At 40.4% G+C, this 16,346-nt stretch overlaps 1 protein-coding gene across 6 annotated transcripts in view; it reads left to right on the top strand.

The window, feature by feature from the left end:
* Positions 1–16,346, top strand: part of SCN8A (sodium voltage-gated channel alpha subunit 8) — a 216,724-nt gene that overhangs the window by 90,847 nt on the left and 109,531 nt on the right. For 4 of the 6 annotated variants that reach the window (XM_033222020.1, XM_033222025.1, XM_033222023.1 and 1 more), the window contains exons 3-6: positions 836–954; positions 3,331–3,420; positions 4,069–4,197; positions 6,307–6,398. In XM_033222020.1, coding sequence (XP_033077911.1) covers positions 836–954; positions 3,331–3,420; positions 4,069–4,197; positions 6,307–6,398 — 430 coding nt within the window. Of the gene's footprint in view, positions 1–835; positions 955–3,330; positions 3,421–4,068; positions 4,198–6,059; positions 6,152–6,306; positions 6,399–16,346 lie in introns of all 6 variants that reach the window. The other 2 variants (XM_033222024.1, XM_033222022.1) reach the window with 1 other exon arrangement.

Genomic DNA, 16,346 nt, shown 5'->3' with positions numbered 1-16,346 from the left:
AATTACAAGAACCTGTTCTGAGGACATGAGCTAGTTTGGCTAGATAGGAAAATTCATGCTGGGAAATATGATTTAATTATTTTGGCAAGGCTGATATTGGGGGCTCTTGAAAGTCAGATAAAGCAGATTGAATAGTGGTAAGTAAATATTGATTGAATGAAGAACATTTCTCACTTCCTTCCAGTCTTTGCTGAAATCTCTCTTTTCAATAGGCTTAATCTGACCACCTCCTTTAAAACTGTTGCCTCTTCATTCACCCATCCCCTGACTCCAGCATTCTTGATCTTCCTCTCCCTTTTCTTCTTTCTCCTTTTCCCATAGCACTCATCATCTTCTGTGTAGCACAGTCCATATGATTTACTCATTCATTACGGTTTCTATTTATTGTCTGTCTTTCCCACTAGAATATAAACTCTTCGGGCCAGGACTATCTTATTCACTGACTGTTCCCAAGCACTTAGAACATTGTCTGGCACATAGTAGGTGTCCAATCAATATTTGTTGAGTGAATGAATCCTAAATTAATGAACTTCAGTATCGTGTACAGAGCTGGCATAGAAGCTTAGGTATGATTCAAATGGCCTGTTTCTGAAAGAAACAAATTTATTCTGTAAAACTGCCAAGATTGTGCCAGCTATTTGTATTATAATCTGGGCAGGGCAGAGGGAGGGAGGTGGGGCAGAGGGAGATATATTATGTTAAGGTTGCTTGTTTAAAAACCAAGTTGGGAAGTAAAAATTATTAAAGACTTTTGAGTTTATGTATTCCTTACTTAGATATCATTGTTTCATGTGGTGACTCATTTAATAATTTCTCTCTTTTTCTTTCTCCACAGACCTTTGTAGTATTAAACAGAGGGAAAACTCTCTTCAGATTTAGTGCCACGCCTGCCTTGTACATTTTAAGTCCTTTTAACCTGATAAGAAGAATAGCTATTAAAATTTTGATACATTCATATCCTTTTCTGCAAATGTGGAGTGAGTGCAATTGCATGGTTGCTTGTTTACCTTTCCAATATTTGACAACTGGAGTATATGTTAAGTTTTTTACTGATAGTGTAGTTAACTAGCCCATCAGTCAGAGGTTTAAGAGTGAACTCCTGCCACATCCCAAGCTGAGCTTCAGAAAATTATTATTTTTTTTCCTTAGGATGATATTGTGGGAGTCTGAAATTTTGTTGGTATCATTGTACGGACAAATTAAAATAACCTTTGTTGAAGTCTTAATTTTATTTAGTGCTCAGACTTCAGTGATTTCATTCTGTGGCCAACTATTCAGCTTAATATATTACAAGCCAATATTAGAGGGTTTTAAAAGTACTTCTTGAGTTACAAATAGTTGGATGAATGCTTTAGAAATCAGCTTTGAATTTTTTTTTTTTTTTGAGACGGAGTCTCACTCTGTTGCCCAGGCTGGAGTGCAGTGGCACGATCTCTGCTCACTGCAGGCCCCGCCTCCTGGGTTCACGCCATTCTCCTGCCTTAGCCTCCCGAGTAGCTGGGGCTACCGGTGCCCGCCACCACACCCTGCTACTTTTTTTGTATTTTTAGTAGAGACAGGGTTTCACCGTGTTGGCCAGGATGGTCTCGATCTCCTGACCTCGTGATCCGCCCGCCTCAGCCTCCCAAAGTGCTGGGATTACAGGCGTGAGCCACCGTACCCGTCCAGCTTTGAATTTTTAAAAGATTTTTTGAGCAGTGAGTTTAGAAAATGAGATAGTTCTCAGATGAAATAACCTCCTTGTTATAAGAGGTTTAGATGCAGATTGTAGGATAAATAGAATTTTTTTTCTGGTATTTTTACTCGCCTTAAATAAAAAAATGCCAGTTTATTCAAGTGGCCTGAGTTGCACCTTATTAACATAGGAGAGTGCATGTGGCAAATGAAAAATTATTTGATGGATTTAGCGATGTTGCATGGTGACTTGAAACTTCCATGGCTGGTTGGTATTTAACAGCATGTAGTCCCATGCTTCAAAGATTATTGTGTCCTCCAAGTAGGATGAAGGAACCAGCCGTGGCACCTTGGTGAATTGGTTTAGTAAGCTTTTGCCACATTTTATTAACTCTTAAGAATTTAGCAATGTGGTTGTGAAATCTGTAGTTTATAAGCAACACACTTCTGAAACCCAAAGGTTTATAAGGAAATAAATAATTCACAATGGACTTCTTCCTTTCTGTTGGATCAGAAGATGGAGTGTTTTTTCTCTTCTGGTTCCAAAAAGCATGAAGACAAATCCAGCTGTAATGGAGAAAAAGAAATCCAGCTGTAAGAAATATTTTCTCTTTTTAAAACTCCACTGGTAGAATAAAGATAGTGAATGCCATTAACAAGAAAGAGTGAATTAGTGGCAAGTGGGATATAGCTCCCAGGCCTGTTAAGTGACAATTAGAGTTTGAGTAACTTGTGCTGACCTAAAATAGCTTAATTTTTCTCAGAGACAAGAACAGAAAGGCCTGAGAAAAATTCTGGGTGGAACTGAAATGGCAGTATGGTTTGCTATCCGTAAACATTCCTGGACACTTTCAGAATGGATTTTGCTCTACTACCTAATCTTCAGAAGTGTGGTGGTGCAGATGTCCTTGAAATCTTTACCTAACATGCTGCAGTTGGTTTCCCACATTGGACATATTCGACACATATGGGCTGTATGGGCTGATACCTTGCCCCCAAAGACAATTCAGCCCTTTAGAAGGAGTAGGGAAGGCTGGGTGTGGTGGTTCAGGCTTGTAATCCTAGCACTTTAGAAGGCTGAGGACATAGGATCCTCAAGTGATCACTTGAGCCCAGGGGTTCAAGACCAGCCCAGACAACATAGAGAGACCTTGTCTCTTAAAAAAGAACAACTATATGGAAAAAAAGTGAACCATTGCAAGTAGATTCCCAAATAACTAGCTATGTAAGGTAATTAACTTACCAATAAATGAATACCTAGTCATATAGATTTAATTGATTTTCTTATCTGACAACTTTGGTTGAGAAAATGCAAAGGTATTGTACTAAGTGCAAAAAATATTTAGAGGCTTAGTCCATAGTTGAGCTGAAAAGTGGTTAGAGGGGAACGTGTTTCATCCAAAGGGGGTAGAACAATGATGGCCCTTTTGAAAGAAGGAGAATATCCCTCCTGCCCCATCCATCCACAGTTCACAGTGGCATTCTGTGTTTATGGTGGTGACCACAGTTTTCATTGTCACCTTGTGTTTTTCTCTTCTGTGCTTCATCTCCTTTCAGGTTATTGATTTAGATCTGATACCGAATGGAAATGTGTTTGTTTTTTGAGAAAATAAAAGGCAGGCCAGATTTTGATATTGCCCCTTGACTCCTCTCTACAGTATTTAGCATGATCATTATGTGCACTATTTTGACCAACTGTGTATTCATGACTTTTAGTAACCCTCCTGACTGGTCGAAGAATGTGGAGTAAGTAACTCATTTATTTGTGTGCTTGTTTGTTTTAAAGATTTTTAGTCACTGAATCTTGCTTTGCCACAGTTTACCCATAAAGGAGAAAAAAAAATTAGTTATTGCCTCTCTTTATTTCACAGAGAAGGCTGAAAGTACGTGTGGAATGTAGGAAATAGCCCTCCCTAAAAGTCAACTCTAGGAAGACAGAGTATGCTCTGGAATTTACTGCCCTTCACCCTTTCCTGTGCCAGGCATTGCCACTGCCCTGCAGCCCCATCACCATCTTGTATCCTCAGTTCCTGGTGATGCTGTTTTCTCCCATTTTAGGTTTCCCTGTTTTTTGATTTCTCTAAAGTTAAAAACAGCTCTGGGGGGCCTCCTTGCTTGCTTCAAAATGATCATGTACTAGATAGCAGCACAGCTACTTCCTTGGAATACAATTCAGGACCCAATACAACATTCCAAAAGTCTTGGTTTGTGCATTTCAATAAGTTTCATTCAAAGCATTTCTTTCTCCTCATCGCTTCCTTCCTGCTGCATTGGCTGTGCCCTTTCTGTTTTGTCTCTCTTAGTTGAAGCGACACTTCAGTCAAGTCCTAACTTAAAAGGTTCATTTAAAGTTTCTGTCCAGAAATTACCTCAAGCTATTCATTTCTTTGACAGGTACACGTTCACAGGGATTTATACATTTGAATCACTAGTGAAAATCATTGCAAGAGGTTTCTGCATAGATGGCTTTACCTTTTTACGGGATCCATGGAACTGGTTAGATTTCAGTGTCATCATGATGGCGTAAGTTCTCCCCTTACTTTACTGGTGTTCTGGGTGTGATTCTGTGTGTAGAGTTGTACTCCTGGGTCTGTTTGTAAGTGTGCATTTGTGGACACAGCTGTATGAGGAATTAATGGATAACCATGTATGGCCCTATGGGCTTATGTTTATGCTTCTTGCCTGTGAGGGCCTCTTGTGGTTCAGGCGATGATAATGTGTTTATGTGGGAGAAGGCAAGCAGAGGCTTTACAGCTGGGAGAGAAAGGAGGAGGTGATTTCCCATTGATACTCTCTCATATTTTATTTCTCCTTGTAACGTTGATCCAGGTATGCACACCTATCATTACAAGGCCTCTGTGAAGACTTGAAATTTTTTAGTTGTAGACTTTCAGCTGAAAATGAGTTTCCCGGTGGCTCAAGCCTGTAATCCCAGCACTTTGGGAGGCCGAGACGGGTGGATCACGAGGTCAGGAGATCGAGACCATCCTGGCTAACACGGTGAAACCCCGTCTCTACTAAAAATACAAAAAATTAGCCGGGCGAGGTGGCGGGCGCCTGTAGTCCCAGCTACTCGGGAGGCTGAGGCAGGAGAATGGCGTGAACCCGGGAGGCGGAGCTTGCAGTGAGCTGAGATCCGGCCACTGCACTCCAGCCTGGGTGACAGAGCGAGACTCCGTCTCAAAAAAAAAAAAAAAAAAAAAAGAAAATGAGTTTCCTGGGTATGTCTTACTGTATGTAATATAATGAGGCTGGCCAGGTGTTGCAGACTTCAGAGCACATTTTAGAGTCAAAACATGAGCCAAGGTATCCAAACTGGCACTTCCTGAAGAGTTACTAACCAGAATTTCGAACTATTGCTCAAGATCAGTGTAACTCCACATTGGTATGTTACTGCTCTTGCTCATTTGTGTTGTTTTAGCAATAAAAATGTATCTTTGGGAAACTTAGCTGATGATAGATGAGTTATAGCAGGCTATGTATTATTCTTATTTTCAGGTTGGGAAAACATTTTGTGGTTTGAGAGTGTAGCAGGGGTGGTGTATAGGTTTTGCGTGTATGCATGATGTGTAAGAAAGAGTGCATTTGAATATGTATTGATCTGAGCATCTGGTGGAAAGATGTATTTCAACTGTAAAATGTGAATAAATGATATGCATTGAATACTTGACACTGAAACTGACTTTCTATTATATAAAGGCAATGTCTTAACTTTCTAGCATTATGGATACATATTGGTGTTCATTTAAAATTTTTAGGTGTCCTTGCTAGGCACAGAGCTTGTAATTAAAATGAGCACTTAACACAATATTTGCTCTGATCCCATGATTTGGATTTTCCTGAGCCCTGCTTTTGTATGTCACAGGCCAAAACTTCATTTATAGACATGACTACAATCATATGATTACAACTCTTGAATAAGTCATATATACAGACATTTAGTCAATGTTGCTATTGTCAACTAGGGAGTTACTTTAATATAGATTTGTTTTTGTGGGTGCTGCAGAAATTTGTCTCTCTCTCCTAAGAAATTGTTCACAAAACCTGGGGACATAAGTCTTTGATACCTCCTGGCCTTCCTTTTTACTAAAAAATGTGAATGGGCTGACAGTAAAGCTGTTCTGATTGGGATCAGCACATTACTATGCTGATTAAAGGAGTAAATCCCAAGAACTTCCTGGTTCCATCAGTTCTTTCCAATATACTTTCGAATTCTTCTTGCCCAATTAAAAACAAATGTTCCTTAAATATTTGTATTTTGAAACTTTTCTTTTTCAAGGAAAAAAAATGAAATCATAGCTTGTGTATAAGACCCTTTCTTCCCCCCATTCTCAAACCCTCGCCCAGTGGTACCATTACAAGTTAACTTTGGTTTGATTCTGCAGGTATATAACAGAGTTTGTAAACCTAGGCAATGTTTCAGCTCTACGCACTTTCAGGGTACTGAGGGCTTTGAAAACTATTTCGGTAATCCCAGGTAAGATGGTCCGGGGTTGGTGTTAGGTGTTGGGATAGGGCCCTGACGTGACGTATTGTACTTTTTGTTTTGTTGTGGTTTTGTTTTTTCCTTTGGTGTTTGTGTTTGTGTCTGTGTTTGTCACTTGTGTCTGTGTGTGACCTCCCTTACTACAGATATGTGACAGAGTTTGTGGACCTGGGCAATGTCTCAGCGCTGAGAACATTCAGGGTTCTCCGAGCTTTGAAAACTATCTCTGTAATTCCAGGTGAGAATATTTGTACATAAGACTGACTTTACCACATCTCCTCTTTCTCTTCCATTCATTTTGTCCACCATTCTAAAGCAGCATCAGTACAGTTGATAATGGCCTTGCATTCTGCATGTTTTTCCTGGGAGACATTCTCTGGAATGGCCGTTGGGTCCTCAGGCAGTTTTCTCTGAGTGCTTGCCAGGCATGCAACCCCCATTCCATCCATGCTATTGAAAAAGCACGTGCTTAAGAATCACTTGGATCTCACCATATTTGAAAAAATTGTCACAGAGCTAGCTTTCTCTTTGTATATAAATCATTTGCTTCCTGGCTCCATGGAATTACAGTAATTTTGACATTTGCTGTCATTTCATTGCTTGTGATTTCTAGGCTTCCTATCGCATGGTTTGCTGATGGGACGTTATTCAAAGAATTATACATTTACTATTACTGTATTAATGAAATTTTTTAATCACAGAAGAGATCACCCCAATTAACTAATCCAGTATGAGAGACAAATTTAAGAGACTTGGAGTTAGTGAACCGCACTTAAATGATCACTGTCTATCATGTTCTACTGCTATCTGTCTCACTAGAATAAGAACCAGTAGACATCTACTGTACATATTCAGGGCTCATTCTCAAACATAAATCCCAATGAAAGCTTATGCAGGCACTGTTAAAAAAAATCAAAGGTAAGATAAGATACAACTAAAGGTATGGGCAATGAAAAATACAGAAGTTTGAGGGGAAAAAACAGAATCAGTGGGTGGGTTGAGAGTGGATTGACAGTCTCTTTAAAATTTTTGCCTTTTTCTTTTTGGTTCTGGTTGAGCTAGCCCAGTGGTTCTTAACCTTGTGAAGGTTTTAGATCCCTTTGAGAATCAGATGAAAGTTCACAGACCCTCCCCCCCCGAAAGCCTATCCATGGACCCCAGGTTAAGATTCCTTAATTTAATTTAAATCATTGGTGCTGGGTAATACTTATCTTTCTAAAGACCAGCCTTGAAATCTTAAGGGAAAGATATTTTAGTTAGTATTGTGAGCCTAAGATATACTGGCAGTAACTTGGCAGAGGTGAAGACTGTGTTGTTGCTCTTTGGACTTTAGTTGTGTTTATGGGTTTTCAAGGAAGACTCCGTAGAGACCAGGCTTTCCACAGCAGTTTTGTAGAAATAGGAATGTGGAGAAAGAACAGAGGCATCCTATTCTTATCCTGTCCTATCACGTGGCTCTTCCCCTTGTGGCTGACTCAGAAATACCTATTTTTTAAAATTTATTTTCTAGAGACAGGGTCTCACTCTGTTGCCCAGACTGGAGTGGTATGATGATGGCTCACTGCAGCCTCCACTTCCAGGGCCCAAGTGATCCTTCCTTCTCAGCCTTCCAAGTAGTTGGGACCACAGGTGCATGCCACCACACCCAGCTCATTAAAAAAAATTTTTTTTGTAGCAACAGGGTCGCCCTATGTGTTGCCCAGGTTGGCTGCCAACTCCTGGACTCAAGCAGTCTTCCTGCGTCAGCCTCCCACAGTGCTGGGGTTACAGGCATGAGCCACTGTATCTGGCCCAGAAATATTTCTTTATCCCCTTTTTAACATTTATCTCAATAGCAGATGGAGAGGGAGGCACAAAGATAGAATCCTGGAGAGGGCAGACTTGGAATGTGGTTTACTGAGAATCTCAAAGAAGGTAAATTCATCTTCACCATTTACAAATTTGTGCCATGGAATTGGCCAGTAAATTAGTGCCCTACCAAAGATGAATTCCTTTATTTTTAGCGATGGTAGCTGACTCCCTATCAACCAAAGGCTGGGTGTCAGTTGGAGTGTATGCTTCTTGGCAAAAACACTACAACCCTAATCTACCAAGATTTAGTTCCTAGCCATTTTAAATCTGCCTAACAGAAAGCCCAGCTCATTCTCCAGACAGCCTCAGATAGCTCATTGATGGTGGCCTAATCCTTAGGCAAGCCCTGTCTTATTTTTTGAGGCACTGGAGTGCCAAATCTTTACTTTCATTTTTCCTGTGGTCTCTCTCCTCCTCTGGCCCCTTTTAAATATGATCTTGTGTTTTCTGCTCACTTCCCCCAGCGTACTCTGCAAGGCATCTGTCTCTTTATGTTCTTGTGATCTCAAAACTTCTCTCCCAGAATTAAATTGGAAAGCTGTATTCTGTTCACTAACTAGGGCAGCAGATGCTATCTGTAGTCTAGCTCATAGCTTCTGTCTCTGTCTTTGCTATATGGTTAACTTTTGACCATGGCATTTCTACAAGATAACTCTTGATTGGTGTCACATTATTTATTCTTTATATATATCCTCAATATGTTACCTTATTTATCCTTTATATATATCTGGAATATATGCAGTATCTAACACCATGCCGGGCCCATAGTAGTGCTCCATAAATGATTGTAGTAGCAGCAGTTATTATTATAAAGAAGAAACCTAAGCCAATAGAAAGGGTTTGTATCAAGATTTAGACATCAGCTTCACAGTTTGAAATAGAGTCCCAGATTCCTATTTCTAGAAGCACCCCCAATTGAGCTGGCTTTGGGAGGCTAACTGGGGTGGAAAATAACATTAAGGGATAGTAAAGCCAATAATAGATCACTGTCAGTAGCTGGTATATTTGGTTCTTGAATTAAAAGTGTGGCTCTCAATCTCAATCTTTTTGCTCCCGATTCTACCTTTTAGAGTTAGCAAGAGAAATCTGGTAATGCAGTTTCCCTCATGGGGAGTTTTCTCTCATCCCATGGGAAATTCTGAAATTGCTGATTATGCTTTCTCCCATAGAGGGCTGTTGGTGCTATTCCTACCTGCCTGCTACGCAGTCTCCTTCCAAGGCAGGAGCACCAGTGTATGAGTCAGTGGATCTGGGCCATCTCTTGCTTGGAAGTCTAAGTCATTTTGATTCTTGTGTGGTAGAGCTGGCCCATGATTCCTCCTTATTAAAAACCATTGTTTTGTGTACCAAGTTTTCTTGTGGATCACTTCAGTGGAATTGTTGTTCTCTTTGTCTTCTCCTCTTCCCAGTTTGGTTATAGGCTATTGCCAAGGGTGCCAAAAATAGGATGGAAGTGAGAGCGACCACTGACCTGAAGCCTGCAAGGTCTCACAAAGCTCCCCATGTATCAACTTCCTTTATGAGAGCTTTTCCTTTCCTAGAGCACTCACCCACCCCCAACCTGGGCTGATACTGTCCTTTCTCTTTGTGTCTTCGGTAGCTATTCTGAGTATGTCAGGGCTGCCAGGACTCCTGAAGACTGGACAGTGAAGTGCATCAGTTAGCTCTGCCCTTTTTTGTAGGAAATGCTTTGCTTTAGAGCTTTCTTGTAGCTCAGAAAAGACGAAACCCACCTTCTGACCCTTTTTACTTGCTAACTTGACTGGGGTACCTTGCTATTTATGCTTTGCGTTTTGCTTCAGAGACATCAACTTGGAGAACAGTGTACACAAGCTCTGTGCTAAAAGGGTCGGTTACAGAGGAGACCCTTTCTAAATTTTCTTTAGTCTGGAATTTGTCAGGTTCACCTTGACATTGAAATATCCTGCCTAAAAGTTTATTTGTCTTAAAACTTTGTTTTCACTTTGTATTTGTCTGAGTCCCGCATTAAGTGAACTTCTAAGTGACTCTGTCAGAAGTTTCGCCCTCTGCATGCTTTGATCATGTGCCACAGGGCTGACATGCCCAAAGAAAGGGTGGGAATCTCGAAAGAGTTTCTCAGGTTTTTCTTAGACAGCAGCATTTAATAGTATGAGTATTAATAGAACTGGTTTGGGGAAACTCACTTGTCATTTCCTTTTCTTTCCTGTCATTTAAATGGTTCCCCCAAAGCACTGCTTATCTGCTGCTCATTAGCACTTATTTAATTTCATTCCACCTTCTTTAGAATTGTACTTTCTTGGTTATTTTTCTCTTGGCAATTTTATTTCTCAGCTTTCATTTCTGTTACTTTCACTCCTAACCAGTGGGATCAGACAGGAAGCAGGGAAAATGATAGGCCTTTCCTTTTCCCATTCCAGTGAAAGCATTTTCTTTAAACGTGTACTTTGTGAATGTGGCAATTTCTGCTGCATAATGATGGGAGATAGAAAGTGTTTTAAGACTATATCCTGACTCATTGTCTCTTTTAAACTGTTCTGGTTATTAATTCTATTGCCTTTGTATTTCTTCTTTTCCCACATTGCTTCTTAGGAAAGATAAAGTTTAACAGTGGTCATAAGTGAAAAAACACTAAATACTCACAGGGTCCCACTGACCCATCTTTGAGAGCTAGTTTAGTTTTGGTCGCACTTTGTGATGTGAATCAGGTCTCAAGTAAATAAATCTTAGCGTCCCCCAGTCTCTCTCAGATTACTGTTGCTCTAAAGAATCTTCAAGAACTATCACTGTAGGCTGGGTGCAGTGGTACACACCTATAGTCCCAGCTAATCAGGAGGCTGAGGCAGAGGATCACTTGAGCCCAGGAGTTCGAGGCTGCATTGAGCTATGGCCACACCTGTGAGTAGCCACTGTATTCCAACCTGGGCAGCATAGTGAGATCTTGTCTCTTAATAAATAAATAAATAAATAGATAGATAGATAGATAGGTATTATCGCGAGGATTGCAGTTGCAGCAGGAAAAGTCAACACAGCACCACTTTATTCCTACACTTTGTCTGAACCCAAGCCTGACTCTGGCAACAGGGCAGTTGGATTGAGAACTGCTTGTCACTGCTACCGAGGCCTGTTCCAGTATTAACTTTGTAGGGCAATTAGCTCACATTGCTTCAAACCACTTAAATTTCTCAACCTGAGCTGCAAACTAGGGAATATGAATTAACTTTATTTATTTATTTTATTTATACATATATATTTTTTGAGACGGAGTTTCGCTGTTGTCGCCCAGCCTAGAGTGCAATGGCCAGATCTCAGCTCACTACAACCTCCACTTCCTGGGCTCAAGCGATTTGCCTGCTTCAGCCTCCTGAGTAGCTAGGATTACAAGCATGCGCCACCACGCCCAGCTAATTTTTGTATTTTTAGTAGATATGGGGTTTCACCACGTTGGCTAGGCTGGTCTTGAACTCCTGACCTCAGATGATCCACCCGCCTCGGCCTCCCAAAGTGCTGAGATTACAAACGTGAGCCACCGTGCCCAACAAATTAACTTTATTTATAATCTGGCCATCCAGTGATGGAAGATTTTGACCCCAATATGCTTGACTGATTTTTCTGAACATAGCACATAGGCAGGCATTGTTCATTTGTTCAGAGGATTCCTGGGCAATGTGAAAGGTGACAGGAGGTTCAGAGGTACCTTTGGACATAGAGTAGAATTCTTCACCAGCTTCTCAAAATTCCTTAATTATCCAGCTTTCCCTCTTGTCACTGACCATTCTCTACATTGAATCCAGCTGTCTTTTCTTGGCCTATAGTAAATGTATTAACTGTTTCTACTCAGACACATTTACCAAAGCAAGCTAATGTTAGCCTTTTCCAAGAGTTCTCACTGTCCAATTTGCCCCCACATGGCTTCTGTTGCACACTCTGTTGTGTAGGAGTCTTCTGAAGAAGCATTCTGCTGTTTTGGATAATCGGTTTCCAGTCAGTATCTTGCTTGTTCTGGCATGTGATGTTGTGAGCCAATAGAATGAAAAGCAGTGTCTCTGTACAGCCAGAATGGTGGCATTCTACATTTCGGCTTGTGTTGGGTCAGGAATTCTACTAACAGCTTTTTGCCTTTATTGACAGGCGTTGATGGTATGAGGGAGCACTTTCAGGCAGTCACAGCTGGCAAGACTGTAGAGCTTGAGCTTAGGAAATGAATTAATGGTATCATCTCCATAAATTGGCCTTGATGTCTGCAAATGTGGCCATTTGCAATTTATCCTAATGGAAGGAAGAAGAGTCTTGGCTGAGACCAATGTATTGTTCAGTGACTGTTTATATTTAATACTGCTGTGTGATCATGTGCCTTCCTTTACCTGAAAACATGAAGCCACATTCACCTTTCTTCTTCTTTTTCCTTTGCCTTCTCATTTTCTCGTGGTGATCCGGATGGGAATCTTGGAGAGTAAACTTTTTAGACGGCTGTAGTTAGTGTTATTTAGTGATTATCCTTGCATAATTAAGATTTGTTTATCTGACACGCTGTGAAGTATAAGCAGCTGAATACCGTTTCCAATTAAGCTTCTGCTTTAGACATCTTGAAAGCTAACTCACCAGTGAGATGATCTAAGCCCCAGACTTCAAAGCTGAGGCTTGAAAAAGTGTCTTTTTAGCTTCGACTCATGTTTACACATTTCTTCAGCAATAACATCTGGTTTATGGAGAAGAGATGTTAAACCAGCTGATTGTGAGCATTTAGGTCCATCTCCAGGAAAGTAAATTCCATGCAGGCTTGGCATATCAGATTAGTTGGGGTCATCTCTGGTTGCAAGTAACAGGACACAGGAATAATTCAGGGAACCCAAGGGCTGGAATGCACTTGTGCTTCTGGGAAGCCAGTAGAAACCAGAATGCAGAGCCAGAAAGCCATGAGTATGTGGAAGTACTTTGTCTCCATCTCTCTTCTCTCCGTGTGTCCATTTCTCTTTCTCAGCATACTAACTTCCTTTACTTCTCAGTCACATCTTAATATAATGACAGAATATGGCTACCACTTAGCTTCCACATTTATTTATTACCATTCCCACTACATGAAAAGATTACTCAACTGTCTCTTATCCTGTTCCAAATTCCTGTAGGAAAGGAACTGGATTTAGGTCAGATGTCCATCCAGACATCTGCAACTACTGAGAGAAGGTGACCTTGTACAGACATGGCTGCTGAGAGCTCATTCTTAAGGAACAGGGGATAGTTAGAGCTCATGGCCTAGAATTTCCACTTATATGGGCCTGGAACTGTCAAAGACTTCCCAGCCCAGGAAAATCAGATTCTACTCATGCTAAAATTGTATGTTTTTCAAATGATGTACTTACAAACTCATTGGTTTGGCTATTTTATAATATTATACTCTTGTTACTAATACAAAGGACAGCTTACAGCTCATTTCTCAATTCAGTAAAATAGCAATGTTAAAGTCCTTTAACAGTCATCTAGTGTTTGGAAAGGTGATTGAATTGTCTGGAGAGATGGCTGTATACGCTTCATAAAAAAAGTCCAGGAAAAGAAACTCTACAATCATTTTTAGTGACCCATTCAAGTATTCTTTTTTAAATCAGTCTTTGAATTTGAAAACAGTAAACTTGCATAATTTTAGAATCCTAGGATTGAATTATTGACTCAATATAGACCTGCTCCAACCCAGTCAAAATATAATGAGGACTTCTCTGTTCCTTAGCAACTAAATGGAAATAAATTCCATACTTCTTGATGGCTGCCTTCTACTTTTTTCCACCAGTACCTTCTTACCTAGCTGTGCAATTATGATATGATTTCCCAGGGCCTTAGGTTTAAAAGATAGTTTGAAATTTCAGTTACTTGATCTCAAACAAATAAATGTCTCTGCCTTATTTTGAAAGACTTTTAGAGAAGATTCTTCAGCTTCTCCACCACTGCCCACTGCTCTATAGTGGGTGTTTATCCATGTTCTGTAGATGAGAAAATGAGATTCTGAGAAGTAACCTTAAATTTGTTTGAAACACAGTAGGTCATAAGTAGTGACTGAGCCAGGGCCGGAATACCAGCTTTCGGATTCCCTATCTGATGTTCTTTCTGCACAGCCCTGTGAGGAGAAAAATAATCAGATTATAAATGCTTTGTTTTCTGGAGCCCAAGCAAGCTCTTCATAATCCCTTTGTGGCCACAGTCTCCATGGAAGGCTCACTCTAAGAAAGCACAAGACTCTGCATACTTCATCTCTACAGTCTACCTCTTGGCTCTTTTTTCTTTAATTCCTCTTAGATCCCTTTTAAGATATTTGTGTAAGAGGAGAGAACTTTCTCATTCATTTACTCTCCCAATAAAAATTTATTAAGTGCCTGCCTTTGTGACAGGTCCTGTGCTAGGCAGAGCATTCATTTCTATTATTGGACTCGGAAAATTCTATTGGGCTCGACTTTGAAAAGTCTAGGTGATTACTTGCAAAATACAGCAAAAGAAGAATCATGTCTGTACCACCCATTAGATCACCATTATATGAGGTTAGCCCTGAGCACTGCCATTTTCCCAATCATGTCCCTTTGAGGAGGGACATGTCCCCATAAGGAGTAGAATAGTGATAATGAGTACTGAGTGCCAGCTATGTGCCAGGCACTTTACTAGGTACTTTATAAAAATTACCTATTTAAATCTAACAACAACCCAATGAGGTTGGTATTGTAAATCCATTTTTACAGATGAGTAGACTGAGGTTCAGGCAATAATGGTCAACATTTGACTCATTTGCTTCATACTAAATGCTTTGTCAGGTTTTTTGTTGTTGTTGTTTTTGTTTTGTTTTTGAGATGGAGTCTCGCTATGTTGACCAGGCTGGAGTGCTGTGGCGCGATCTTGGCTCACTGGAACCTCTGCCCCCTCGACCGGGTTCAAGTGATTCTCCTGCCTTAGCCTCTTAGCCTCCCACAGTAGCTGGGATAACAGGCGTATGCCACCATGCCCGGCTAATTTTTTTTTTTTTTTTTTTTTTTTTTGTAGAGACAGGATTTCACCATGTTGGCCAGGCTGGTCTTGAACTCCTGACCTCAAGTGATCCGCCTACCTTGGCCTCCCAAAGTGCTGGGATTACAGGCGTGAGCCACTGTGCCCAGCTGCTCTCTCAAGTGTTTAATATGAACCACACTTAATCCTCACAGCAGCCCTATGATACTCAACTATAATTTTCCCTACTTTAAAGATGAAAAAACCGAGATTCTAAGAGGTTAGAAGGCGTATTGCATAGGTTAGACAAGTAAGTGGCGTAACTTAGTTAAGATTAGTGATTATCTACCTAGCCACACCCTTCAAAGCCAGGAGTAGGATTCCCTTGAATTTCAGTTCAGTGGTCTTGCCTTCAGAAGTGAACAGGGATGAGATTCCTCCTGAGGCCTGTGTGTCAAGGCTTAGCACCTGCCTCTTGCTCATCCTGGTGCATTGGCTACCAAGAGTGCTCAGTGCTTTGTTGACTGTATCCTATGGATAGCCTGATATCTGGGCACATAAAGACTCATTTGGACCCAAAAAACATGAACCTACAATCATATTTTTCTGTCTCTCCTATCACTGATCTCTCCCTGTCCAATTAAGAAATACACCTTCAGTCTACATTTGAGCCAATGTCTTACATTTAAACTTCAAATTAATTTTTTTATGTTTTTATTTTTAATTTAGGACAGAAAAAAGATCATTGTAGAAAGCAGGGAATATATGTGATACAGAAAAAGTATATTTTTTAATGGAAAAAGACAAAGTATAAATACTAGATTAATAATAACCTTTTCAATACCTTGGCATTTCCCAGAATCCTTGGGAAAATACTATTGTACCTTCTCACTTATTATTGGCTTTTAAACTTCCCCCCAGTGGTTTTCTTTCTAACCTGGAGGCCTCCTCAATTCCTGATTTTTCCATTTGTTTCTTTGACACATATTTACTGAATACCTACTGTGGGCTAGGCACTATAGATACAGCTATGAACAAGATAGATGTAAAAAAATCAATCATAACCATGACAAATGCTACAGAAGAAATTATAAGATGCTACTGAAACACTAGTAACAATGGGGAAGGAGAAGAGTTGCAAAGTCAGAGAAGGCTTTCTGGAAGAATTGACATTTAAACTGGACCTTGAAGGATGAGTAGGATTTAGCCACAGAGGACAAGATAATATAGCAGTGAGCATTCCAGGCAGGGGGAGCAGCAGGTATGAAGGCCCTAAGGCAAGTAAGAGCTGGTCTCATATGGGGAACTAAAAAGTAGTCAGAGCTGGGAAAGTGTTCCCAGGAAGAAAGGAGCCACATGTTGGTAGAAGGACCTTTCTTTTGCTTTTTAAGATGTA

Source organism: Trachypithecus francoisi, unplaced genomic scaffold (assembly GCF_009764315.1).
Source record: "Trachypithecus francoisi isolate TF-2019V2 unplaced genomic scaffold, Tfra_2.0 Lachesis_group11, whole genome shotgun sequence".
NCBI lineage: Eukaryota > Metazoa > Chordata > Mammalia > Primates > Cercopithecidae > Trachypithecus > Trachypithecus francoisi.
This window is presented reverse-complemented; position numbering and strand designations above follow the sequence as displayed.